The 26,357-nt window shown below is 42.8% G+C and overlaps 1 protein-coding gene across 1 annotated transcript in view; it reads left to right on the plus strand.

The window, feature by feature from the left end:
• UQCC1 (ubiquinol-cytochrome c reductase complex assembly factor 1) overlaps window positions 1–25,461 on the plus strand; it is a 47,291-nt gene extending 21,830 nt beyond the window's left edge. The window contains exons 7-10 of the mRNA XM_084271372.1: window positions 1,047–1,155; window positions 21,437–21,514; window positions 22,798–22,911; window positions 24,364–25,461. Of these exons, the coding sequence (XP_084127498.1) occupies window positions 1,047–1,155; window positions 21,437–21,514; window positions 22,798–22,911; window positions 24,364–24,498 (436 nt within the window). The 3' untranslated portion in view covers window positions 24,499–25,461. The remainder of the gene's footprint in view (window positions 1–1,046; window positions 1,156–21,436; window positions 21,515–22,797; window positions 22,912–24,363) is intronic.
• Window positions 25,462–26,357: the final 896 nt, after the last annotated feature.

Genomic DNA, 26,357 nt, shown 5'->3' on the forward strand with positions numbered 1-26,357 from the left:
AGCTTTAGTGCTTTACAAAAAAGTAAACCAGTGGAACCTGGTATTCTCATTAAGATCCCACAATGTGCTTACAGATGTGTGAGGAGTTCTAGCATGTCCTGCATGCAGGGGTTTTGCCAAGTGGTTGGACATGTATTCAAAGACCCCTGTAGTTGAAATAATTTAGGACTTTGCTAATGTGAATTTGGGTGAAGTCTGTAACTTGCTTAAGCTTTCACAGCTTGGCTAGTTCAGACTCTTACAGCCCTTTAGTGCACCAAGCAGACTTACAGCTGGCTTGTAGCCTAGGATTAGACAAGACATTTGCTCCTGCTCCAAAGGGTGATATGTTCTTCAGGCTGAGGAATTTAGCTTACAGTACTGTTTAAATAGATTACAGTACTGTCTGGTAAAATAAAGGTACTGTCAGTCCCCCATAGCTGCATTGGCCAAAATCCAGCAGGTACAGCTCTTGAGTACAAAATAGAAAAGTTTGTGATAGCTCTTAAATAAATAAATAAATATTCATATGTGGCTTTTCCTGATCACCAAAGCACATACTGTAAGGAGAATCTTAAATGATCTGAAATAATTTAATTTACTCTTTACATTTGAAGAAATGTAAAAAGGAGAGGCTGAAGTCCCTGGGTTTGTTAGGCCTGAAGAAGAGGAGGCTGAGGGGAGACCTCATGGGGGTCTGTGGCTGCCTGCCGAGGGGAGCGTAGGGGCAGGTGCTGATCTCTCTTCTCTGGGGACCAGGGGTAGAACCCCAGGGAATGGAATGAAGCTGTGACAGGGGAGGTTTAGGCTGGGTGTCAGGAAGAGGTTCTGTGCTGAGAGGGGGGTCGGGCGCTGGCACAGGCTCCCCAGGGAAGGGGTCACAGCCCCAGCTGGGCTGAGAGCAAGAAGCATTGGGACGGTGCGCTCAGTGCCATCTCTGACTTGGCTGGGCCTGTGTGGAGCTAGGGGTTGAACTCGATGGTCCTTATGGGTCCCTTCCAGCTCAGGAGATTCTGTGATTCTATGAAAAGCCAGAAGCTATAAATTTGGTGTTTATGTTCTTGCAGGATGTGTCTGGTCCGAATGAAGCAGGAGGGTCGCACAGGAAAATACATGTGTCGCTATATAGTTCACTGCATGTGGGAGGATGTCGAACAGCGTGCTAAGGTGATGGGGGTAAGTCATCTTTGGTGTTGATAACCTCAATTTACACCTTTCAGTGTTCTTGTGACCTTGCATATTTTAAAAGAATACCTGAGAATCCCACTGTAGCTGCTTCTTTCTTTCTTGGCTCAAGCTGGTGTATGCAGCCTTTCCTCCTGACCATTCATTCCAACAGCTGTAGTGTCTGTTGGTCGATCATGTTCCTCTGTGGCCTGAAAAAAGATACTGATTTGTCTGAAAGTAGTAAATTTTGCACATGGTTTGCTATGTGATTGCTGTAACAGAATGGGCATTTGTGGATAGGAATAAGCAACTGAGGTAGGGAGAAATGTAACTGGTGATAAATGTATAAGCACAACTTTAGTAATTCAGTTAAAGCTTTCAGCTTTCTCTGTATCTGAGATAGTGAGTTAAAGGAAATTTAAAGGACAGGGTTTTTTATGTTAAGTTCCTGTGCATGACTTTAACTAGTCATGAGTTTAAGAATCCAAAATGAAAAATAATATTCCTGCCCTCTATCACAAAATAAACGTTTTAACCAGAATCATAGAATCACTTGGGTTAGAAGAGACCTTCAAGATAGAGTCCAACCGCAGCCTAACCCTGCCGAGTCCACCTCTAGACCATGTCCTCAAGCACTACATCTAAATGCCTTCTAAATACCTCCAGGGATGGTGACTCTACCACCTCCCTGGACAGCCTGGTCCAATACTTGACTACTATGTCAGTACAGAAATTCTTCCCGATATCTAACCTAAATCTCCCCTGGTGCAATTTGAAACCATTTCCTCTCATCCTATCATTACCTTAGAGAAGAGATTGACCACCACCTCTCTACACCCTCCTTGCAAGTAGTTGTAGAGAGCAATGAGGTCTCCCCTCAGCAGCCTTTTCTCAGGTCTAAAAATCCCCAGCTCCCTCAGCTGCTCCTCACAGGACTTGTGCTCCAGACCCTTCACCAGCTTCGTTGCCCTTCTCTGAACATGCTCCAGCATCTCAACATCCCAAAACTGGACACAGTACTCAAGGTGCAGCCTCACCAGAGCTGAGTATAATGGGACAATAACTTCCCTACTCCTACTGCTCACACCATTCCTGACACAGGCCAGGATGCCGTTGACCTTGGCCACCTGGGCACACTGCTGGCTACCCACTGACGCCCCCATGTCCTTCTCCTCCAGACAGCTCTCCAGCCACTCTGCCCCAGCCTGTAGTGCTGCCTGGGGTTGTTGTGACCAAAGTGCAGAACCCAGTGCTTGGCCTTGTTGGATCTCTTTGGCCTATTCTAAGAAAGGTTAAGCTAGGTAGTTGCAATGGTCATTTCTGGCCTTAAAGTGTGTAAGTGCATTTCTGCAGCCTTGTGGTAGTCTTCAGAGATGGCAGTGAAGCAGCAGTGGGGCCAGAAGATGGTTTTCATCACCCCCAGTATCACAGTGGTGACAGGAGACCTGATACAGTTGGTGATGCCTATGTTTAGGGCACTTCTAGTGGGAGAAGAGGGCTGGGGAGTATCTCCTGTGCTGTGAAAGAAATAAAGAATCATTTGGTAGAGGTTTGCTTGTGATTAACATTAATTAAACAGTTAGAGAAGCGCTAGGTTTCTTACAGAGATAGTGGCATTTTGTCAGGCATATAATGAAAGGAGAGGCTGTGAGGGGTTTTCTGTTGGTGACAAACAAGGGAATTAATCAGTGAGTTAGGGCTTGGTGTGCATTCACAGTAGTAATTCAAGAAGTTTCTCTGATTTCTTTTTAATGTGGTTATAGAAAGTGTTAACTCTGGTGTAGTGTGAGTTATCCACCAGCAGTGGCCTCTTTTATCCTGGTTGCTGGGAAATTGGTGGCCTTCCTGTGTTACAGCTTCATTTAAAAGACAACTCATCTTCTTTTGAATTTGGAATTTCAAAAGAGGAATTTCTTGGAATTTCTTGCTACACTAATGGGCTTACATAATTTCCAGTATGGGAACTTCCACCTTCCTGGTGTGATGCCGTAAGGCCCTGTGAGTGAGTCTAGGCAAATTAGATGGTAGTACCAGAGAGAATGATTGAAGGATATACTCTGTGTGTTTTTGTCCTTGCCTTATGCCTTTCCATGTCATGTCAGTGGTTGATTCTGCTTTCTGTAGGAACTGAAGGCAGCTCAGGTCTTCATTCCAGGTGCTGCTCTTGAAAAGAAAACAAAAGCCCAATGCAACCCCCCCAGCCAAACACCCTATCTCCCAAAGCCCCCCAAAATCTCTTCAGGGATCTTTTTTATTCCATCAAACTAATAATGCTGCTTTGGAGCAGAAGATTATTTCTCTGTTCCTTTTGGCTCTCACTTTGCCATGTATGAACTAACCTCAAATGCCATGATGTAGCTTTCCTTTCATGACTTGAAGCATCAGCAAGCAGCAAAGAGAAGCAAAGCTGAGCCATTTGCTACCCTTGCAAGCACGGGGAACTCAAAAGTGAGACACAGTGTAAGTTAGACCTCTACAGAGGGGTGTTTTCTGTAACCTTTAAGGTGGAGAAAGATTGTGCTTACAGCCAGTTCGCTGTAAAGCAAAGCACAGGGTTTCCATTTCTGCAAACTAAACTACTCCATTGCTACCCAAAGTGTAAAAAAAAAAAGACCCCCAAAACCCCCCAAACTGCCCCCAAAACAAAATCACAGAATCGTAGGGGTTGGAAGGGACCTCAGGAGATTGGATCAAACCCCCTGCCAAAGCAGGGTCCCTAGGACAGGTCACACAGGTTGGCATCCAGATGGGTCTGGAATATCTCCAGAGATGGAGACTCCACAACCTCCCTGGGTAGCCTGTCCCAGGGCTCTGTCATCCTTAAATTTCCTTCTAGCCCTCTCTTCCAGCACAGAGGAGTGACCCACAATCTGGGTTTCCATGGCTAGAGGGAACCAAACAAAACCTCCCTACCATTGTCCTTCTGGTTTTATGCGATCTGATGTCTCAGACGTTAATACGTGCATGTTATAATGGTCTGGCTGCTGTATGATGCAACTGCAGGGAGATCTTGAGTTGTTTGGATGCCATCCCTTCTCTGCCTTGGCAGGTTAGGCATCTCTTCAGTTTATCCTGGAATTGAAGTTTTGCAATCTTTGTTGGTACTAATGCTCACACAGCGTGATAACGAGCGTGCTCGGGCTGCAGTAATAGGGTTCTGTAATAGGCTCCTGACTGTAGCCTAGTGTTAATGTAGCTTTTATGTGGCAACAGCTGATGCTTAAACGAAGTATGTACACACCTAAAGGCTTGATCTCAAAAACAGTTACATCTATGTGTATATTTAATGTAGTTTAGCTGCACAGAGGCTCATTGATTTTTAAGGAGACTCCTTGTGAGAGAACGTGGACTCTTGAGGTAACAGCTAGCTGGACTATGTACTAAGGGTGTGGAAGAAAGCATCGTGAATTCTCCTAGATTCTAAACTTGGAAATTAGGACTGTTCTCTTCCCCACAGTGATTGTCAGTGCATTGGATTTGCACAATCTTTCCCCTTTCATCTTTTAATTATTCCTAATTTTTCAATCAGTATATTTTTCACGATGAATGAAACTACTTCTGGTAGTATTTAGTGTATGTTAGATGAAAATAATTTATACATTCATGTTTGAAGGTGTTAGCTGTTCCCTTGCTGCTTCTCCTTCCTTGATGCTAGTGACCTAGCTCAATATCCCCCTTCACCCATGTCCTTCCATGGGCAGTTCCTGTTTCTTTCATGCTTGTTCACCCTTCTTCGCTCACTTTCCTCCCCTTCACATAGATGTACCCTGATTGAACTCTTCCTCTCATCTCAGCTTGAGCAATTGCAAGGACTTTTAAGTGTTAAGTAAAGGGCAGTTACCATAGGAGTTAGGTTCTACTTATTAATCTTGATGTATTTATCACTAATGGTTCTTTAAAAATGAAGGTGTGGTAATGACAAAGGCTTTGTGAGCTGACTGAGGAGTATGTGTAACAGCTATTTATTTTTCAGTATTTAATCATGCAATCAGTACATATTGTGCCTCCAGAAGAAGATACTTTTATATATGTATCTCAGGATAGGAATTGTAAATAAATAGATGGCATCAGTGTTGATGCTTTCAAATTTCTGAATCTCAGCCTTTCTTTTTTAAATGAAAAGAAACTACTGAACATGTCTAGGTACTGTCATCTGCATAGCTCCTGGGGGGCTAGGAAATTCCATCCACTGCTTTTTCTCTCATGCAGGGAGGGTATCAAAGGTCAATATTTAGCTCCGATTGGTACAATCCTATATTGAGGTATAAGTGACAGGGCACCTGTATGGAATTGCTGGTTGGATGCAGTTAGTTTAAGCTGTTGACAGGCAAAGCTGCAATTCTTCAACTTGTGTTCATTTCTAACAACAATTCCAACATGATGCAGAAAATGGATACTATATGCCTGAGTTGATACTGATTGTTTCTTAAAATATGCCATCTGTTCTTAAATCTATAAGTTCATTGGAGCTGAAAGTGGTAGAATGTAAGGCATTTTAACTACTAATTTACATCAGCTCCAACTCCAAATGGAGTTTGTATTATTTCAAAACCTGGTTGTTAAAATTGCTGAGATCTAAATCTCAGCTACAAAGTTTTGGGACCTGTTAGCCTGAGCTCCTTCAGCACTCCTGAATGTCGGCAAGAGTCAGAAACCAAAACTTGACACAGCTGTAAAAACACAGGGAGAGCCTGTGGCCTCAGCAAATTCTACTGGTGCAGGCATATTTCAGATATAAATTTTACTCTGCTGTCCCTAGTACTAATGAAGTCAAGTTTCTTTTGGTGGGTTTGCAGCCAGGTGTGTCCAGTTCTGTGGCTAACCAGTGCTCTTTACTTAATTTTTCCACTAGTGACATTTCTATCAAACTTTAAAAACAAACAGAAAAATTGGCTTGATGCAATGGCTCAAAGTGTTAATAGTAACATTAGGCTGGGGAAAAGACTTCCTCTGGACCCTTCTTTGCCAGAGATCTCCACCTTGTGGCTTGCAGTGAAGAGATCCATACTGTGCAACCTGGCAGCTGCCACCTCAGTTCAGAAGGGGAATCCAGGCACTACTAGAGACTGGTGCTGTTTGTCTTCCTAACAGAGGCCTTTAGCAACCTGAATGTTAGCCTTACTGACCTGGGCATTGTGGTTTACTAACTGAGTGTGTATACAATCAGTTCTTTTAATACCCTTAGATGAAACCACGAAATCAGTCAGGAGGCTGGAGTTGCCTGGAACAGGGTTTCTGCTGATAATCAGACAATAGATATGAGGTTAGAAAAAGAAAAGGCCTCTGGGAAAAGGGAAAAAAAAAAAACAACCCCAAACCAAACACCAAGAAAACCCATCATCCCTCCCCCACTGCCCCCTCCTCCTCCAGGAACCTCATTCCAACACTTCTCAGTGCCAGTGGCATGCTATCCTTGAATAAAGCCTGATGGATCTTTAAACCCCTGTACCTTGTCTTGTATGTTGCAGTGGCATTCTGCTTCTGAGGCAAATATTTTTTAGCACGAGATAATTGTATAACAATATGTGTTCTAAACGCTGCAGGAGATAAGAATGGGAGGGGCTGTCAAGCTCAGTGTGCCGAACCTGGTTTAATTTATCTTTATCTCACTTAACTGTTTTCCCACCAGTCTGCTTAAACCCCTGCCCTTTTTTTTTTTCCCAGGAACACATCTAGGTGTCTTTTGAATTGGTTTATTAGCTCTGCTGTGTGTAGCACAATACAGCCTTTGTTATACTTTCAGCTAGAGGTGTTTATATGCAGTGACCCATAATTTGCTCTGGGTTACCTTGGTGTACATCTGAAGTAATGCCATCAGAATCAATGACATGGTTCATGTCAGTGTAACTGAGAGCAGAATTTAGCCCTGTGAACTTGAACCCCTTTTTCTGTCTTGATACTCTTTTCACAATTAGAAGAATTCAGATTATTTTACCTTACAGTAGCTACAGGGCTTCCTAACCTTGATACAGTTCAGTTAAAGTTATTCTTACTGTGGAGAACAAGAAGTCTGCCAGCTCTAAGGACTCAGCGACTGTGGTCTGAGTGAGAGGCTCTAGAATGGCTTTAGGAGAGGAGGGCAGGGCGTAAAATCAGTAGAATTTTAAATAGAATTTGATCTCTGTATGAATTGCACTATTGCAGTTGGTTAATGTCCAGTGGGAAGCTACTGTGTTTGAATACTCAGGGGGTCCTTTTCAAGCCTGTCCAAACTCTGCTGGGAAGTCTGTTCTGTGCATCCCAAACTGATGCTGTGAATCTGCATTATCATGGGAGGCAACGGGGCAGAGCTGGGGCAGGAGGAAAGTGTGTGCAGTGTCTGGCACTGCAGCAGAGGGGGAGTTGAGTTGAAGCAAGGTATTGTGGAGAAGGTAGTGATTCTGTTTGAGGAAATGGAAGATGGATTGGGATATGAGGTAGAGAGTAGGGTGTTTGGTACAGTTGAAAAGGGTCTTTAAAAACCTGTACAACTAAAGAGGAAAAGTTTTCATTTCAGATGGTCTGTGTATATTTTGAAATACATAACTTTACTAGGACATTTAAAGGAGAAAAGTGTTAGGAGTTTTTTAATGACTACTTAAAAAACAAAAAATACATTATCTTACCAGTTTCTAGTGTTCCTTTTTTAAACAAACAAACCCCACCCCAAAACCCACAGAAAACCAACCCCAGAAAAACCATGTCAGAGTAGTGAAATACAAAATTGCTCTGTGGGGGTTTTGTGCTTTTTGATTTAATAAGATCCCAGGTGTTGTATGATATGTTTTAACTGAGTTTAGTGTTTTATGAACATCACAAAGGAAACAGATCATCAACCCTTGATCCTTTCTCAGAGAGCTCGAAAGTTCACAGCAAGTTGCCAGTGTTTTGTCATTTCATAAACGAAACTGTCAAAGAGTCAATTTAGTTAATTTGATCCTGGAAATTTTAAGTTAAATAGGCAGGAAAATGCACATGCATAGCACGTTACTTTGAAAATGTCCTGATCAGGAGGAGGCCTGGAACAAACTTGGGTTTACCAAGTCATGGAGTTTTGAAGTGTCTTGCTCTAATCTTGTTTTTAAAGGAGGTGTTCTTGAACCGGCACCCGTGGAACTAGAACACCTGGCTGACTGAAATACAGGCATGTTTGGGGTATGCCAAGGATACCTGGGGTTGAAATCAAGGTATAATACATGCTTGGGTTCTTTTCAGCTGGCCTGCCCCACTGTTCTGTAGAGTCTGGCATAAAAAAATCAATTTAAATTTCCCAGATGTGTTGGATCCTGTTACCATAAGGTAGTGTCCTTGCTCTGTTTTGTGCCTCTCTGGTGCCTGCAAGAAATACACTGGAAGCTGCCTTATAGCACCTTCTCAAGAAATACCTTTCTCATTAGTCCCCACATTCTGTGCCCCTGGGACTCCCATGCCAAAATGATTTTACCGGTCGGTGCCTGTAGGTGTTAAGTGCTGCTCCGTGTTCCTCAGGCTCTCCAGAACATAGCCCAGTTGCCAAAATTCAAATGTCGAGCAATTAAACTACTGCTCTCTACAACTGCAGAGTTTTTATTTTGACAGTGTAGGGATGATGGTGGAAACAGGAAAATGACCCTTTGAGAACCTGCTGCAGTCTCCAGGCGCAGTGGAATGGGGAGCAGCTACACTGGTGGGGTTGCCTGGCTCCTGCCAGCGCTTTGTGCATCGCTCACAACCCAGTTTGTGATGTGCCTGTGGTCAGTGCAGGGTTCAGCAACATGTTGTTGTACCTACATTGGACATTTACCTTACCAACTTCCTGTCCTTTCGGAGTTTGCCCAGAATTCCCTTGCTTAGGTCAGCTGGCCTAAGCCTTTTGAGGCTCTTGGGAACAGAGTATCTCGTGTCGTGCTTGTTATTCTTTTTAACAACTCTAAGCAGCTGCAGTGAAAATATGAATGCACTTTTACACTCCTTCATAAATACAGGAAAATACCAAAACCAATGTCTCTTCTAAATCAGAGTAATTAAGCTGTTGAGGGGTTCTGTGTTGATCCCAAGACATTTAAATCATGTTGCTTGTGCTTTTCGCTGTGGTTAGAACATCACTGTTACCTTCTGCTTCCTCTTCATGAATTAACAACTTAACTTTTCCTTAGGTTTTTGGTGTCTGCCTGTCCTCAGAGACAGTAACGTGTCAGTTAAGGTTCTGATACGGTGCAGGGGTGTGTGAGACTGCCTGTTCCCTTCCCTTGCACGACTTCTTCCCGTGTCTCTGGCATGCTCACAGCACCCATGGGTGTGGTGGTGCTGCTGTTGGCTCGCCCAGCTCACCAGCTGCCTCTGCCACTCCTGCAGTGTCTCTGGCTGCTCCTTCCTCCTCGGGGCAGGTATTGGGTGGTGTTTGGCAACCGCTGCTGACAAGGAGAGGTTGGTTGGGTTTCTGTATGCATTCTGCTCCTGCTGAATGCTTCCAAAAGCCAAGTCAGGCTACACTAGGGAGTGGTTGAATTGCTGTATTTTGTATTTTTGTCTTCACAGGGCACAGGTGGCACTAGTGAGGTCTGTTCTTACTTGGGTTCTCCAGTGTATTTTGGGGAAGGATTAGGAACTTTGCTGTATTGCTTTGTTTCCAAAAGCAAAAGCGAGTGCAGCTTCACAGACTGCAGCTATTGTTTCCAGAAGAGAAAGGTGCAGTGCAGTGTGCAATGTTCTCTGTGCCAGCCAAAGCATTCAGGCAAGCTTATACCTGTACAACTGTGGCAGTAGGCTTGTTCTCTCTCAGTCCTTCTGTCCTGCAAGAAGAGCACAGTCCTGTTCTCTGGGTTGCCTTCCTTGCTTTTTGTCAGGCGCAGTGAAAGGTTCACTTCCCTGCTGGCTGCTTTGCTCTGTGGTTCACGGACTGTGCTGCTGGCTTCAGGTATGTATGCCCAATTCTTACATTGATTTGTGGTCTTTAAGACTTAAGGTCTTAATTCATCACACCCCTTGTCCTTGGTCATTTCTGTGTTATCCTAGTGCCTGCATTCCCTGGAGCTTGTATCTGATTCCCTTTGCCGGGTAAGCCCCCTCTGTCAGTGTGCCACATACATCTCCCTTCCTCATTCTTACCTTGTAGAGATACTAGTTTATCTCCTACCTTTTCTTTTCTCTCTTGTTAATTCTCTTTCCTTCCTTGCAGAACCTTTTTCTATGTGTCAGACTGGCACCACCACCTCTCTCCTCTCCCTTCTGTTCCTTCATGTTCAACTAATCCTTGCACAGCCATCAGTGCCAGATGTGCCTGCTCTCCATCCCTGGCATGCTGCTTCCCTGATTCAGTGGTTGTTTGCTGTCTCAATTCAATACACCCATCCAGGAGCCTCCTGTTGCAGAGGCCCACAGTGGAGGCTTAAGATCTGTTCTCTTGTCTGCTTGTTTCAAACCCACCCTTGCATGTTGAAGCATCTTCATGAGTTTGTCAAGATCTTTCCTTTCTTCTCAAATTGCTGAACACCTGATTTCTCATCCTGAATTTGCCATCATTGGTCCTTTCCTTCTTTACTATCTTTGGGCCTCATCTTTTTTGCTCTCTGACCTGGCCATTGCTCATACACCTTCTGAGAACTGCTGCAAGGATCATCTCTCTGGCGTGCTGCTCACTACGGTATTACCTCTCCTGACTGTCTCTACTGGTGAGGTTTTTTTTGCTTCAACAGTGTCATATGTCCTGGGACACTGGGTTGGGATTCTGCCTGTGCTGGCAGCCTGGATCAGCTTCTCCTGCAAGCAGCTCTGTGCCACTTGACAAACTCCTTCAAAGGCCAGTCTTAAATTCTGCTGCAGACATAAGGTCTTCATGTTCCCAGTGCAAGTACTACAGTGCCTGGTAGCCTGGCTGGGGCTGCAGATGTTTGTGTTTTTGTTAGGGGTCAGGGCTCTGTGTTACTTCATTCTCTGACTTCTTCTCTAGACCATTTTACCCGTTTATAAAAGTGGAAGCCCTTAGTTTTGATTGCATTTGCTAAAACCTCCCATGACAGAACAAATTATAACCATCAGGAGGTTGGACTAGATGACCTTCCTGTGGTGGGTTGGGGTGGACTAGATGACCTTCAAAGGTCCCTTCCAGCCATTCTGTGACTCTGTGACTCCAGGAGGTGCAAATACGAGAGTTAGATAATTCCGGTGCTCGCTCTCATGCTTCCTGCTTGGATTTCTTTTGCTCCTTTAGTATCAACAACAACTTATGGTATTTCCATACACATTTAGGCAAATTGATGTGTTTTTCTGTTTTCCATTCTGGTTTGGGAATCCCTGCTGCCATTGTCTCTCTCCTGCTTCTGGTCAGCACTTGCTGTATCTCTGTTGATGGTAACTAGGTAGTTGTCATTACACATCTCTAAGAACTTTGATGTGGTTGATTCCGTATTCAAAGAGCAGGAAATAATGCAAAAGACTAAAATATTTGACCAAAATACCAGTTTATCTGATCTTAAAGGTCTTTGTTGCTAGCACATGTTGATGTTTAAGTTAGTTGTGTGGCCTTGTGGGCACAAGAATGCACACAAAAAAGGGAGCTTCAGCTAGTGGTATGGATATTGTGGTTGGAAGATGGGGTCAGTACAGTCGTGGTACATGCAGAATGAGCAACACTGTTCTGAATTGGTTTTCAGATGGCTTGGCCATGGATTCCTGAAGCCCAAATGCATTTGGTAGGTAACAGAAGGCTGGCAGCCATGGTGAATGAGCACTGATTTTAGGGGGTGTCACCTGAACTTGTATAGTCATTTGTCTTGTTTATGCTAAAAGTGCTGGCAGTTTTCTTTAAAAGCAAGGAAACAACTGAGACCCTGTGAGGGGTGGAAGTCCATGGCTGAATCCTCAGAGCTAAGTACTGAGGAGCTTGAAAATAATGTGTCTCATTGAGAGCATCCTAAATTTGCCCTTTTGTGTTTCCTGGTTTGTTATGTACCTGCAAGAGGGAACATGGCCAGTATGTAGGTTTAATCCCTGTTATTCAGGAAGCAGCATGTAAGGAAAATTTGGGCCTCTTAGAATTCTTGTCCATGCTTTTAGGATCTTTGGGAAGTTTATTTATTCGCAGCAGCATCAAGTCTGAATGAAACACAGAAGCAAGATGGAAAACTCCCAGTATCTTAGCGTGCAGCTTTTTCATGGCTTGCTTTCCTCCTTTGCCTTTTACTTGAGGGCAGAACTAGGGTAGAGAAATAATTTTTGTTCGCTTCTGAAAGGTTGCAGTAATAAAGAAACTCTTGTTAACATCAGAGTATATGGCAGGCAGGAGTTTTCACAGTCTGGCATTGTTTATTTTACCAGCAATTTGGAACCTTCTGCACTCTTAAAATATTGGCAAGAAAATATTTAACTGTTAACTATTCTGTGGCATGCGTGTGTTTGAAGCCCTGGGGAGGAGGAGTGCTTGGGGAAATCGGGTTTTTCTCAGCTTGTGATTGAAACCAGAAGGTGCAGAATATTGGTAGAAGGTGAAAGCAATGTGGCTTCAAATGAGAATTTTACCCCAGTGTGGAACCGATGGGAGAATGTCAAACAGGTCACGTATGAACAGGGCTGTGCTCGGAAATAGGGGGAAGCCTGATGGAGCAAACACAAATCAGCCAGTCTGCTAGGCACTGCAAAAACCAGTTTGAAAGCAAGATAGTAAGTGAGTATTTACAATATATTTTTCTGGCTTCAATCACTGGATAAAGGTTGCAGCAAGACTAGGTGTTAGCAGCAAGGATTAGGCTTGTTAATTGCTTACTAATTGTGTGGACTCTAGCAATTTTCACTCCATTTTGAAATGAAATAAACTTAAATTTTTATGGAGAGTTTTTTAGGAGAAGAGTGACTTGCTCTTCCTCTCTGCTAGAAACTTGTTTTGGTCCCAAATTCTTGGAGAAAGAATGTTGGAGGGGAAGGGTTATTATTATTTTTTCCCCTAGGGGGAGGGTGATCTATTTGGTATGAGCAGGATCATTCTTGCTCTTAGTTCTACAGTAAATGCAGCCTCTTGCCATGAAATAACTAAAAGCCATGGTAAAGGTAGCAATTTTTTTTTAAATTGCACTAGGATATTGCAGGTGAAATTCCTATCTAGTCAGCAAAGGGACCTGAGAGCCAGTATCCAGCACCATCTAAGCAGCAGAGGCTGTCTAGCTGCAAGTCAGGGTAGGAAGGTAGGAGAAGGCAGATGGAAGAGACAGCAGTCAGGATCTGCAAAGAGCAGCAAAAAATGAATGAAGCTGAACACACTCAGAAGTCATTCTTCAGATGTTGGGTGGAGATCCAGTTGTACCATTTGTTACAATGACCAGAGATATTTGGGGAAATGTGTAAGCAGCAGGACTGTGTATCAGTATTTCTTCTGGTCTGTTCTCTTGGCATTAACTGGAGTAACATGAGGGTTGATGAGGACCATTGTGTTCAGTATCTACCAACAGAAATCCTCCATGGCTGTGCAGTATTTCTAGCTCTTCAGTGTCCCACGGCAATGACTTCTGCCACTTGATTGTGTTGTGTCAGAAAGTGTTTTTATTTTTAAAGTATTATTTGGTCATTTAATCAGCTTCTTTTATAGATCCTTTTTATGAGAAAATGAATACTAATTCCTTGTTTACCTGCTCAATATCACTCATGATATCTTCTTCCTCATTTCTTCCTGAACACAACCATTGCTTCCTCATATGTCTAATAACCTTGGTATTTGTGTGTTTTGTTTCTTTTACATCTGTTCCAAGATGAAAAGGCAATAAATACATGCAGCATTTTATATGTGGGCACGCTAGGGATTTATGGCAGAACAGCGTTTTGCTTTTGCTCTGTATTTCTTTTGTAATGATTCCTAACAGTTAGTTGTCTTTTTCTTCACTATTGAATTGTTGAACTGAATTTTTTTTGAGATTTCTCCACCAAATCTCTTCGTAATTGCAGCTGCTAAGTGGGTGCACATAGTTGTAGAAAATATTTTTTTTTTTTAACACCTACTACTGGTACTTTTATCAGCACTGAACATTGCAGGTCATATTTACCTGTGATTGTTATTTTCATTTATCATTGTATTTTCTACTATTTCCTACTTACCTGGTTCAGCTGGAATACTTTTCAGAATGGATGGCACCTTTCATGACTCAACAGCCTTAATGTTATCTGATATGCTTCATTTAGTTTAGTACTTTATGATCCCAAGGAATTTTGTTGCTCTTGACTTTTATTAAGTTACCTTCAGTCTTTTTCTATGGGCGGATCTTATCCCAATGAATATGAATGTGTAAATCCAGGCCTTGAGGTGGCCCTGCCTGTGGCAGGGGGTTGGAACTCTGTGATCCTTGGGGTCCCTTCCAACCCAGACCAGTCTATGATTCTATGAATACAATGGACTCACAGATTTCTGAGTGCTGTGAGAAGGAGATGGAGCAATGTCTATTCATTGTCTCATCCAGTGAGCTGGGCACCACACTGAAACTAGCAGGGTCCGGGTTCAGAAGAAACAAACAGGAGCTGATGGTTCTCATCATGGACAGTAGATCTGGGTATTTCTTGCTGAAGCATGTTGTGGACATAGAAAGTTTACAGAACAAGGTCCTTGACATAGAAACCTTTTTAAAGATACAATATAAACAAAGATCAAGGGTTGAGAATTGCCCTGAGCTGAGATCGGTTGGGAAAATACTTGGAGGAAGCATACATCAGCTTGTAGTCTTTACTTTTCTCAGTGTATCTGGTGAGTGTTGAAGGGAAGATACCATGTGGGTAGATGGACCTTGATAGGACTGGTCCAATCCAGTGCAGTGTTTCTTGCATGTGACTCTTTCAGAGGTTTGTATCAGGAAAAAGACTGAGTTTTACAGCTGTCTGTAGGTGCTCATGGTGAATATCTACCTTTATTTATTTACCTTTATTACTGCCTTCTCCAAGTGCACCTTTTAGACTTGGTTGTGTGGCTTCCTTTTGAGATTATCGGGCTGAATTCTTGATTCTGGTGTGTTCAGAAACATGTTCATGACCAACTTTAGGCTTTTAGCACCTAGTTTTTTAAAGAGGCATTACAGGAAAACCCCTCTCCAGCTGCTTGCCCTTGCAGAGAATCAGCACAGCTAAAGGAGAGCACAGGGATTTGACCTCTATCCCCTGATCTTTCTCTTGAGAGGTTGTCAGTGAACTCTGCCAGCCATGTACTACAGACAAAAAGGAATTTGGAATAAGCCCACATATATTTAGTACCGTTAGGATTGTACTATGATCTGCTCTGCATCTTTAGCTGTTACCATGGCAGAGTTTCCAAATTAATAGACTGCAAGATAGAAACATAACCTTGTTTTCTTGGTACTGGACAGCCAGGGGTGACCCTCTGGTTTTGCTGAAACATGTCGATAATGTCATATAACTTGGTTTTCTATGTCTTCTTGAAATAGATACACTCCAAGGACTGTTATTGATGATTATGCAATTGTTGTGAAGGAGGCAGAGCATGAAAAAGTCTTCTTCCTTTAACATGTTTTTATGGATTGAACATTGTGCCAGGAACTGGTTCTGATACAATCGAACGCTTAATTTTTGTCTAGGCTAATGCAATGTTGAACAAGGCTTTAAAGACTGTTCTCTGAAGTTAATTATCTACTGAGGAGCATCACAAAATTAATTTAAACTAGAAAATTAGAGAATTTATCAGGAAAAGTTAATATGTAAAGTACACGGGGACTCGGAGTTGCACCTAATTACAAGCCAGTAAGTTTGTCTGCAGACAGAGTAACAGACAGGTTAATAAAAGATTCAAAAAAAGATGATTGGAAAAATAATTTCTGCAATATCCTTGTCATTTCACAACTATGTGAGGTTGCCTGAAGGAACTGGCCTTTTTGGCCCTTTGCTACAGAGATATTTTAAATCTGTTTTATTAATTTAGTCTTTTTGATCCTAGCTGCAGTCTTGGTCATTTTCAAAATGACTGTCCTACCAGTAATAGGTTATTGGAGGAAATAAAAGGGCTGTGTGCAGGTTTTCCCATTTCACATCCTGTGCCTTTATTAAAAGGGTGTCAGACACTTCCAAAGCCCATATGTAATGATATGTGTATATATTATTTATAACTCAACTGTATTGTGCAAGTTATTTTTTCCAAATACTAGTTGAGAGAAGGTGCATAAAAAGAGCCCAAGTGTTTGAGGAGTGACATTTTTTTTGTCATGAAAGATTTGCCCTGTCTCTCCTTGAGGGACTCCTGTGGATATTGAATGCTCCTGTAACCAAAAGTGTCCCCAGGAGTCCCCTGACGTTTATGGCTAACAGAAGTCCCCAGAGTAAACCAAGTCATGACAACAAAAGGCTGCTCACACCCATGTAACTTGCTTTGCACAAGAGATGGATTAATTTTTACTGTATCAGCATAAAACACCAAGTTGCTATTACAACTTTGCCCACTTCAGGAGTGTGCTGATGATGTAGTATATTAGTGCACCTAGTGTAAACATTACCTTAAAGAGCCTAACCTTCGTTTGAAAGGATGGCTGTACCGACACATCTGCTGCATACAGGAGCAGATAGGTTGCAGGCTTTTTTTCCTAGCAGGAATGGTATAATGAAAATGAGGGGCTGGAAACTTAAGCCAGAGAGTTCAAATATGAAATGAGATACACATGTTCAGCTGCGAGGGGGATACGCTTTAGCCAAACACAACTTACTGAGCTTAGTACAGAGGGAACTCAGTGAAATGTAATGGTCTGTGATATGCAGAGGGTCAGGTTCTATGATCTAATCATTTCTGCTGGCTGAAATCTCTTAATAAAAAAAAAAATCTAGTTCAACCATAACTTATGGCCTAAAGAGGGGAACTGCTGCGTGAAATTCAATGACTAGAGCTTGTACAAGGTGCAGTTAGAGGTGTCCCTTCTGGCTTTATAGTCTATGGATGGATTAATGTGTTAAAGTAGCTTAAGGGTGCAACACATGCTGGCAAAAGCCAGAACAGAAAGAAACTCCTGTTAAAGCGCTTTGAAATCATGTAGCCTGTGGACATCGCAGCTATGTCCACACTGGCATTTAGTGTGGTCTGACAGGAGCATGTTTGTTGAGTGAAACAGTTGATAATCCATCAGCCCTGCTCCCTGGGGAGGTGGATCTTGACCTTGCCCTGGTTCTAGGTTGGTCCTGTGAGCCGAATGCCTCTTAGCAGGGGCAGCACATCAGAGCGCAGCGTGTGCACTGAGCCTTCTCTGCAGTGTAAACTGAAGTGTAGTGAGTGGGGATGAGGAGATTTGTTACAGAAAAATGCTCTTGGTCCAACTGAAGACATTCATATGGACTAACCCTCTAGCAGCTTTCACTTAAAAAACTGTGCCCACACATAAGGCATTTCCATCCATGTCCAGCATCTGCAGTACAGCTCTGCTCGTGCTTCCCTAGAAACGCTGGTAGAGTACAAAGCCTTAACAGAGAGTGGGTAAGTTGTGGATACAGCAGTAAGCCTCACATGTTGGCTGTTAAATGATGCATTTTGAACCTGTTGAGGCTGAAAATGAGCTTTCTTTCTGCAGTATAATATTGACAGTGCAGTAGTCGTCTTGCAGGCAGAATGTGGGATCACGGAGTCTTTCAGTGAGAAGTTGTGACGTAATAGGAAGACATACTAGCTGTACATTTCCTTTTCTTAAAGGGCTTTTAAATGTGAGAGATGTGCCAAAAATGTCTTCCTTGTTTGGAAGAGAGTTAGTTCTGTGTGTCCATTTAGACAGTGGTACACGAGTTTATTCTGGTGACAGCTCCACCATGGGTCCTTCCAAAGAAGGCAAAGGGACTGAGTCCCTAGAAGGGCTCCTGATGTTCCTGGGGTTTTTTATTATTATAATTATTAGCAGTTACTCACTGGGCCTTACTTCTCGAGCAGTTTTTCTTCTTAATAACAAACTGTGAAAGCGTCAGCAGAATCATGACCAACCAGATCATGAAGCTTGCCAGTGGTAAGAACATGTCCAAGCTTAGAAAGAGGAAGTGTTTCCAACAAATGCTGATTTGGATTTACTCATTTTTTCTTGTTTTACAAAGCAGGATTTTTTCCTACAATGTTTGTACTTAACAAACATTGTTTTTATTCTTCAGAAACTGCAATATTCCTTTAAATACAATTTTAGTGCCTAAGACACTGCCCCATCCCCAAAGTCATATTTTATATTTTAAACTGTTTGTCTTTTAAGATGTATTTATTGCTGTGTTTGTTTAACTTGGTTATCTCCTTCGTGGATCTATTTCTTGCTAACATAAAGCTGCTGCTCTTTGTTTGCACTATAGAAAGCCGCTTCCCCAGGGATGTATAGTCCAGGACTTGTCTCTGTAATGGGACTATTTGTTTTCTTTGCCCCTTGCAGTTGCCTGCTGTAACATTTGTAGTATGTGTTAAGTAATCCTTGAGGTAACATTTTTATTATGTCATAAAAAGTGCGTGGCAAATATATAATAACTCATGGAATTTGTTTGTTTAAAATGGAAGGATAATTTATTGAGTGTGTTACATGAGACCTGCTCCCCCTTATTAGAGCTGTAGAAGTGCAGCTTATTTAGAAGTACCTTCTATTGAGAAAAACCACGATCTCTGACATGCATAGAAAATTTGAGCATGGTTGGGTAGAAATGACATCATAGTTTATGTACTCAATAAAAATTTAATTAAGTCATTACAGAAGTTGCAGTCATCATTTAACCCTCTGATTTCTTATGTTTAGTTCTTTTTTTAAACACTCGGTAATAACCAGTCTCCAAATCTTGATAGCCTATAAAATATCTGCCTGAATTTTAATAGTTTATATTAATGGAAAAATATGAGTAACTGACATAAAAGGAGTTTTCCTTGTGTTTGCACTATATGCATTTCCATAAAAATCAACAGATGAAAAAAGATACTAGTTTAATGGAAGGATGTTTGACCTGGAGATTTGCTGGCGTGGCAAAAATTAATTCATGTGTAGATAGAAAAAGCTGTTGGGTAACTCCTAAGATGAGCACTCTTAAGGACACTGAAAAAGTCATCAGGATGTGTGGGTCCCACTGTCATAAGCATTAAGGTTTTAGATACATGAGTCTGCACAGCTGTCCTTCAGCCTTGTGACAAGCTGTGAATGGGACACAGTGCTTGTTCCTAGAGGGTAGGACGTGAGTTCTGCTATGGAATCAGCACTGCTGCCATCCTTGTTCCGTAGCAGAGCTGATGTCCTATTGCTTTTTGCATTTATTTTTCATAAAACCTGTCTCTAAGACGTGGTTAGTATGCAGGTATGAAGGTACTTCTTGTTGTTTATACATGCTTGCAGCCTGGAAGGCCAATCATATCCTGGGCTGCATCTAAAGGAGTGTGGCCTGCAGGTTGATGTAGGTGACTCTCCCTCTCTTCTCCACTCTCATGAGACCCCTCCTGGAGTCCTGTGTCCAGTTCTGGAGGCCCCGGCATAAGAAGGACATGGAACTGTTGGAACAGGTCCAGAGGAGGCCATGAAGATGATCAGAGGGCTGGTACACCTCTCCTATGAAGACAGGTTGAGAGAGTTGGGCTTGTTCAGCCTAGAGAAGAGAAGGCACCAGGGAGATCTTACTGTGGCCTTCCAGTACCTGAAGGGACCTACAAGAAAGCTGGGGAGGGACTTCTTAGAAGGACCTGGAGTGATAGGACAAGGGGGAATGGTTTTAAATTGGATATTAAGAAGTTGTTCTTCATTAGGAGGGTGGTGAGGCACTGGAACTGGTAGCTCAGGGAGATGGTGGTTGCCCCCTCCATAGAGGTGTTCAAGGCTGGGTTGGATGGGGCCTTGAGCAGCCTGGTCTGCTGAGAGGTGTCCCATCCAGCCCAAACCTTTCGATGGTCCTGTGGTTGTTACATACTTAGTTGTAGAAAAGAAATGCTGAGTATCGCTTAGATCTCTTATGAGAGTCAACACAAAGAAGCAGCTGTACCAGTTGAAGTGCAGCTTAGCCCTCAGGAAAGGAGCTGTTTGTTAGATCCTTTTGTTGATAGAAGTAAAAAGCACAGGCAAAAGCAAGAGCCTGTTTGTGTGAGGAGGATGCCTTCAAGCTGTTTAAGCTTTTGCTCTGGACCCAGCAGTTGATCTCATACACAGACTGCATTTGTTTGGGAGGGGCCTTTAAAGACACCTAGTCCAACCCCCTGCAGTGAGCAGGGACATCTTCACTAGAACAGGTTGCTCAGAGCTGACCTGGAATGTCTCTAGGGATGAGGCCTCTACCACCTCTCTGGGCAACCCGTGCCAGTGTCTCACCACCCTCAGAGTGAAGAACTTTTCTGATGCCTGATGTAAATCTGCCCTGCTCTAGTTTAAACCATTACACCTCATCCTATTGCTCCATGCCCTTACAAACAGCCCTTCTCCTGCTTTCCTGTAGGTCTCTTCAGGTACTGGAAGGGGCTTGGAGGTCTCCCTGGAGCCTTCTCTTCTCCAGGCTGAACAAGCCCAACTCTCTCAGCCTGTCTTCACAGGAGAGATGCTCCAGCCCTCTGATCATCCTTGTAGCCTCCTCTGGACCTGCTGCATGAGGTCCATTTCCTTCTCTTGTTGAGGGCTCTTTTGATTCCCTCTTGAGCTCACATGGGGTCAGTTCCACAAGCCAATGGATGGCTTCACCCAAACCAGCAACCGTTTAGTTAAAAGCCGGTGTGGGACTTGGACTGAGTCACACTTACAGCATAAGGGGAAGTAGCTGGCTCACAAACTGAAAGAAATTTAGTCATAGTCTAAAACTAGTAAGACTGAGCTTCTAGTGAGACGCTGTGAAAACAAAATCCATGTGATTGCTGACTGACAAAGCCAATACTGACAGCTAAGTCAGTAGCAGCAGTAGGGACGGTGCCCCTGTCTATAGCATTACAGTACTGGGGCTGTAATAGCACATCCAGCTCTGCTGTCTGTGCTTTAGAAAAAAAGCTGAAAAACCTCTGAGTGTGTAAAAAACCTGTGTGACTAAGTCAAGGCCTGGGAAAGCTGCTCAGTGGTTGCAGCACGAAGCAGTCTCCGTTATCTTAGCCTGTGCTGCCACTGAAAGGATGCCCTTGCCTACGCTTTCCCCAGCTGGGCTTTTTTTCTCCACTCATGTAGCTGCCATCAGCTGTTGGCTGAGGCCTGTTCTGCCATTTGTATATTCTGAGTAACACTGTGTTTCACTGTGTACAGAATTAACAAGATTAATTAATCTTATTCTGAAATGCCTGACTGCACCAACAGCATCACTTCCAGCCGCGTCCGAATCGATGTGGCCACAGCACCGCTGCTTCTCTGGCTGCTCAGAGGGAACCTGGTAACATTTTCTCATCACTGTGGTTTTCTGGTTTGTTTTTCAGATTAATTCCGTGGTTCTAAAGCAAGATTTGAGAAGTATGGTAGAAAATTTCTATGCAGCTCTCTTTGGATATGATGAGGTAAGAGGGATGTTTGTAAAGAATGTGCTGTAACAAATACACCACCTAGTTTGTGAACACAGAATACTCCAGCTGGGTGAAGCATCTCTGGAAAAATGGTATGACTTGGAAGCAGGTTTCTTAGTTATTGCAATCATCTTAAGCCTTGAATCAAGGGGTGTTTAAGACAAAGGAAATCACACAGCATATCAGTGTGACCCTGGGAGGAGGGATGTTCTTTGCACTGCATCACCGTCCCTGCTTGACCATCCACAAATCATTTCCTCTCTCAAAATCCTGCTGTACTCCTCTGTATTTGGAAAGCACAGAGAGTCTGTAGGGTATTTATAGGAAGTACCTTATAATACAGGAGGTGAAACCACTGCTGGGCACAAGTGTCTGCAGGGCCTTCAAGAAAAAAATACAATTCCATCATCTTTTCTAGTAGTTATTTTTTTTGCTCTGGTGAGTGTTGCTCTTCAGATGCTCTTCAGATTCACATGGAAATTTATTTATATTTTGGCAGTGATTTGCATTATTAGTATCTTGTTAAACCATGTCATGGGGTTGTGGATGGTGTTATCCATTGGAGTCTTCAGTTTTATGTAAAGCCAGGCTGTGTCTGCCTTTGTCTTTATTTTTTTCTTTCCCTTTTCTCTTTTTGCTGACACTTTTTGGAAATGTCTAGTTAAAGATAAATGTTGACAGGAATTATGATGCTGTAACACCACATCATCTAAAAAAACAGTAGAAGTGGGAGAGAATTTAGACAAAAAGTGCTCATGAATGTGGTTCTTGTATAAGCCAAGTTTAGGATTAGATTTAACTGGAAAAATATTGATAGCTTATGATGATTTCTCTTATTTACAATGAAAAATAGAAAAGCAAGGCAAAATAGCAAAGCCCTGACTGCATCTCTGCAACACTGTATTAGATATCCTTTAATTTTTCTTTTCCAAGTGCCATGGGCTTCACACAGTCCTGTGAGGAGGAGCTGTCTTCTCTGTAAGGCCAAAATTTTTGTGCTAAGGATTTTACAACATAGAAGTCCAGTTATCAGCTCCTATAATAGGAATACCTTGACCCTTTTTTTTTTCTGAATTAACTTGCCAGAATATTTGTTAGAGGCTGCTCTGTAAATTAAGTTAAGGCCAGGGTGTTTTCCCATTCTGGGCAAGATGGATGGTGACACCTTTCCATAGGTACAGCTGTGGGCTTGGAGTTGTCACGTCGAGTATCGCGGTTGTCTTGTGTTCAGACCCTCTTCATGTTCAGTTTTATCTCCCTCTCTGTGCTTCCTTTAGGGAATCTTGTCTGATGATCATGTACTGGCAGCAGCTCTTTGGAGAAACCTTTTCAACAGGAACTGTGAGGACCCTCGGCACCTGGAGCTACTCGTGGAGTATGTGCGCAAGCAGGTAACTTACTGCTCAGAGCACAAGTGCTCTTCATGCTCTTGCTTGGAATATTAAAGAGTTATTTTTGTAGCTTGTGCACTGTGTAGCTCAGTTCTCCTCATAAATGTAAGTGTTTTTTGTATTCAGTGATAATTTTTAAGGACAAAAAGGTAAAAATACGAAATGTGGTTGATATTTATTGCAGTTTGAGGAAAAAACTGCAGAGAAATTCACAGAATGTTGGAAGCAATTCTGCTCCTCTTTTTCTGGACCTGTGGTATGAGAGCCTTGACAAAATGTGTCAGAAGTGGGCTGTTAAATCCACAACAACCACAGAATCCACAAATTAACAGATTTTGAGAGGGAGGGAAAATAAGCAAGGCAAAGAACATTGTATGCACGTGTTGTGCTTAAGCCCTCCTGGGGAATCTGCTGTTGATAACTGTCAGAAAGAGGATGTTGTGTTGAGGTGGCTCTTCAGTCTAACCCTCTGTGGCCTTTGGTGTATTCCTTCCCCTGTTCAGAAATTCCTTGGGTAATTATTTTTTGTTTCCAATAAGTGTTATGTATGAGGTCTTTCCCACAATTTCTTGCTGATCCTGTCTTCAACAGTGGCTATTATTGAATGCCAGAGAAGAATATAGTAACAGGGCAAGTATGTGTACTATTTTCCTGGTCAACTCTCCTAGCAATCTGGATTCACAGACTTCCTGAGCTAGAGGTGGTGGTTTTGTCTTTCTTTTTTTGTCTTTGACCCTTGATGGACTTTTTTCTTAGAATCACAGACTATCCAGAGTTGGAAGGGACCCATAAGGATCATCAAGTCCAACTCCTGGCTGCACATGAGGCCATCCAAGCCTTCCCATGTTCAGTGTCCTGTGGCAGCAGGTTCACCCTATGTTGTGTTGCAAGAGGGTTTTTAATTTTGCTTACATTGCAACTTAAAAATCCCATTTGGTCCCAGGTATTTCTTGTATCCTGAGAATTAGTGTTCATTCCATGTTCATCTCCTCCAGCTCATGTGGTCTTACATTACAAATGTTACATTACGCCAGCTGCTGCCTGCTGTTCAGTGTGTTTTTCTGTAGTGAAACCACTTTGATGAGAGCACTCCATGGAGGTGATGGCAGTAGCAGTGTGTCATCTGAATTAAGTGCTGGGAAGATAAAATGACTCATGGTAGCTTTGCATGGCTCTTCTTTGTCCTGCTGCCAAACTTTCAGAGGAAGCATTAGCTAAGGCGTTAGTAGAAGATCTTCCACAGTTAACTTCAGTGGCTCTGCAGACACCTCCTACCCTTTCCATGATGCTTTAAAGTTGTAGATGATCTTTTAGGTCTACTTCACACAGAGGGCAAGGTATGCTGAAATAGCCCCGTTCTGCTTGCTCTCTTGAAGGCAGCATGTTTGTGTAGCTCTTGAGGAACCTGAATGGGTGACAGGGACTCCTTGTGCTAACGTCCTGTCCTTGCAGGTGCAGCACCTGGACGCGCTGAGCGGGGAGGACCTGCTGCTGACGGGCGAGGTCAGCTGGCGGCCGCTGGTGGAGCGCGACGCCCGTAGCATCCTCAAGCCCCTTTCCCCTGTTTACAATGACGAAGGACTCTGAGGCTGGCGGCGCCAGCTTGTCAGATCAGCTTGGGAAGCATGCCTGAGATGGGACTGGGCTGAGGTCAGGAAGGACAATCTGCTGTTGAAAACAAAATACTTAATTAGATATCCTGTCCGTGGTGGTGACTTCGTAGCAAATTGGACAGCCATACTCTAAATATTCCCCCTGCAAATAAATACTAGTTGGTTTGAGAACCTCTGTCCTTTCTATGGTACTGAGTGATCTTTGCCGACACATGGAAAGACCAGCCTTCTCTCCTTAGGAAACCAGCTATTTTGCCATGACTCAATGTTATCTCAAGAAGACGTTTCTGTCCTTAGCACCTCTTGGAGAGCTGCCACGTAGAAACACTGTGGTGTTCCTCTGCTAACTGAATGACTCTGAATGCAGATCAGATCTTTGCATATTAGGTGTGCATGTATTTTAAAAGCCTGATAGCAAGATGGTCCATTTTTGCTTTAGTAAGGAATTGTTCTAACAGATTCTGAAGGGTTTTCTGTGAAAATCCTTTTCAGGATCTCTGCTCTGTTGCACAAGGATAGGAGGAGGCATGGTCCCCATAATCCTCTATGACTCTAGCCACCTTAGTGAGAATAAAGGCCAAAGTGTGGCTGGGCTGTCACTCAAAGCTGCCTCAGAGCACGGGATGTTTCAGTCTGCCTTGCTGCTATTTCCATACTCTTTTTAGAGCTGTGGCCTGAGAACTCCTTTATGAACAGAACATCGTGGTTCCTGTCTATGGCCCTTAATGGGACAGGACTGTGCTGCCCTCCATCCCCTAAAGCAGTGGTCTGGGGCTTCTTAACAAGACCCATCAACCCCAGCGAGAACTTTATTTGGCTGTGCAGGCAAATTATGCCAACAAAGTAATTAGGGGAGCAAGAGCTCCACTGATGGAATCAGCAGAGGCTGAGGTACTGCGTAGGTGGATGATGTTTCACCAGGCTAAACAGTTTTCATTTCTTTCCTGTCTAAAATCCTAGTCAGTAATAAATGTCAGTCTGGGTAAAACTGATGTGTGCGTGTTCTCTGTGCCCCGTGTGCGTTCGATAAGAGTGAGCCCTGTAATCCCCAGCCTCCCTCCTAACACAACTATTAAACAGAAGTCAACAGTGATAATCCTTAACTTGTGAATCCTTAATCTGGTGAAAGTGTGGCTGTGCCTGCTCTTCCTTCTGAAGTTGCTCTCTTCATATTGTGGGGTTTGGGGAGTATTTGACATCCCTTCTCTGTGTAAAGAGCAGTGGGATGCAGAATATAGGCTCCCAAACACTGCCTTGCTTCTTTTTTTTTTTTCCTTTCTTCTCTTTTTCTTTTTTTTTTAATCTTCTCTCAGGGAGCCTTCTGTGTATAAAAAAGGCATTTTGTTATTTTTTTTCCAAGGCGAACTTCCTCAGTTTAACTTGTTATAAAATGAGTCATGTAAAGAAACCCTCTATGTGTGAGGTGTATCCCTTCTCTGTGAAAACATTACAGACCAAACAACTTGCTTGCAGTTTATTTAAGATGCTTTTGTTGAAAGCTGAGCTAAGCAGAGAAACCTCTTATGTGTGAAGTATTATACAGTGTGTGTGAGATAATAACACCTTGTAATTCATTACAGCTGGCTTGTATTTACATAAAAGAAGGCTGAGCTGTGTAGGAATTTGCTGATTAATTTATTTTTAATGAGAGTGAAGTATACCAAGTACCAAAATAAACTTTACTTTGTGTATCTTACTGCTCCTGAAATAAGTGGAAAAATTAATGGTAGATATTTTGGCTCAAAGCTACATACATTAATTCATATACAAAACAGCCATTTAAACTTTAACCCCTTTCCTGCTATGCCATTTAAACCTGGGCTCAGGTTATCC

Source organism: Gallinula chloropus (genome assembly GCF_964237585.1).
Source record: "Gallinula chloropus genome assembly, chromosome: 16".
In the NCBI taxonomy this organism is placed as follows: Eukaryota; Metazoa; Chordata; class Aves; order Gruiformes; family Rallidae; genus Gallinula; species Gallinula chloropus.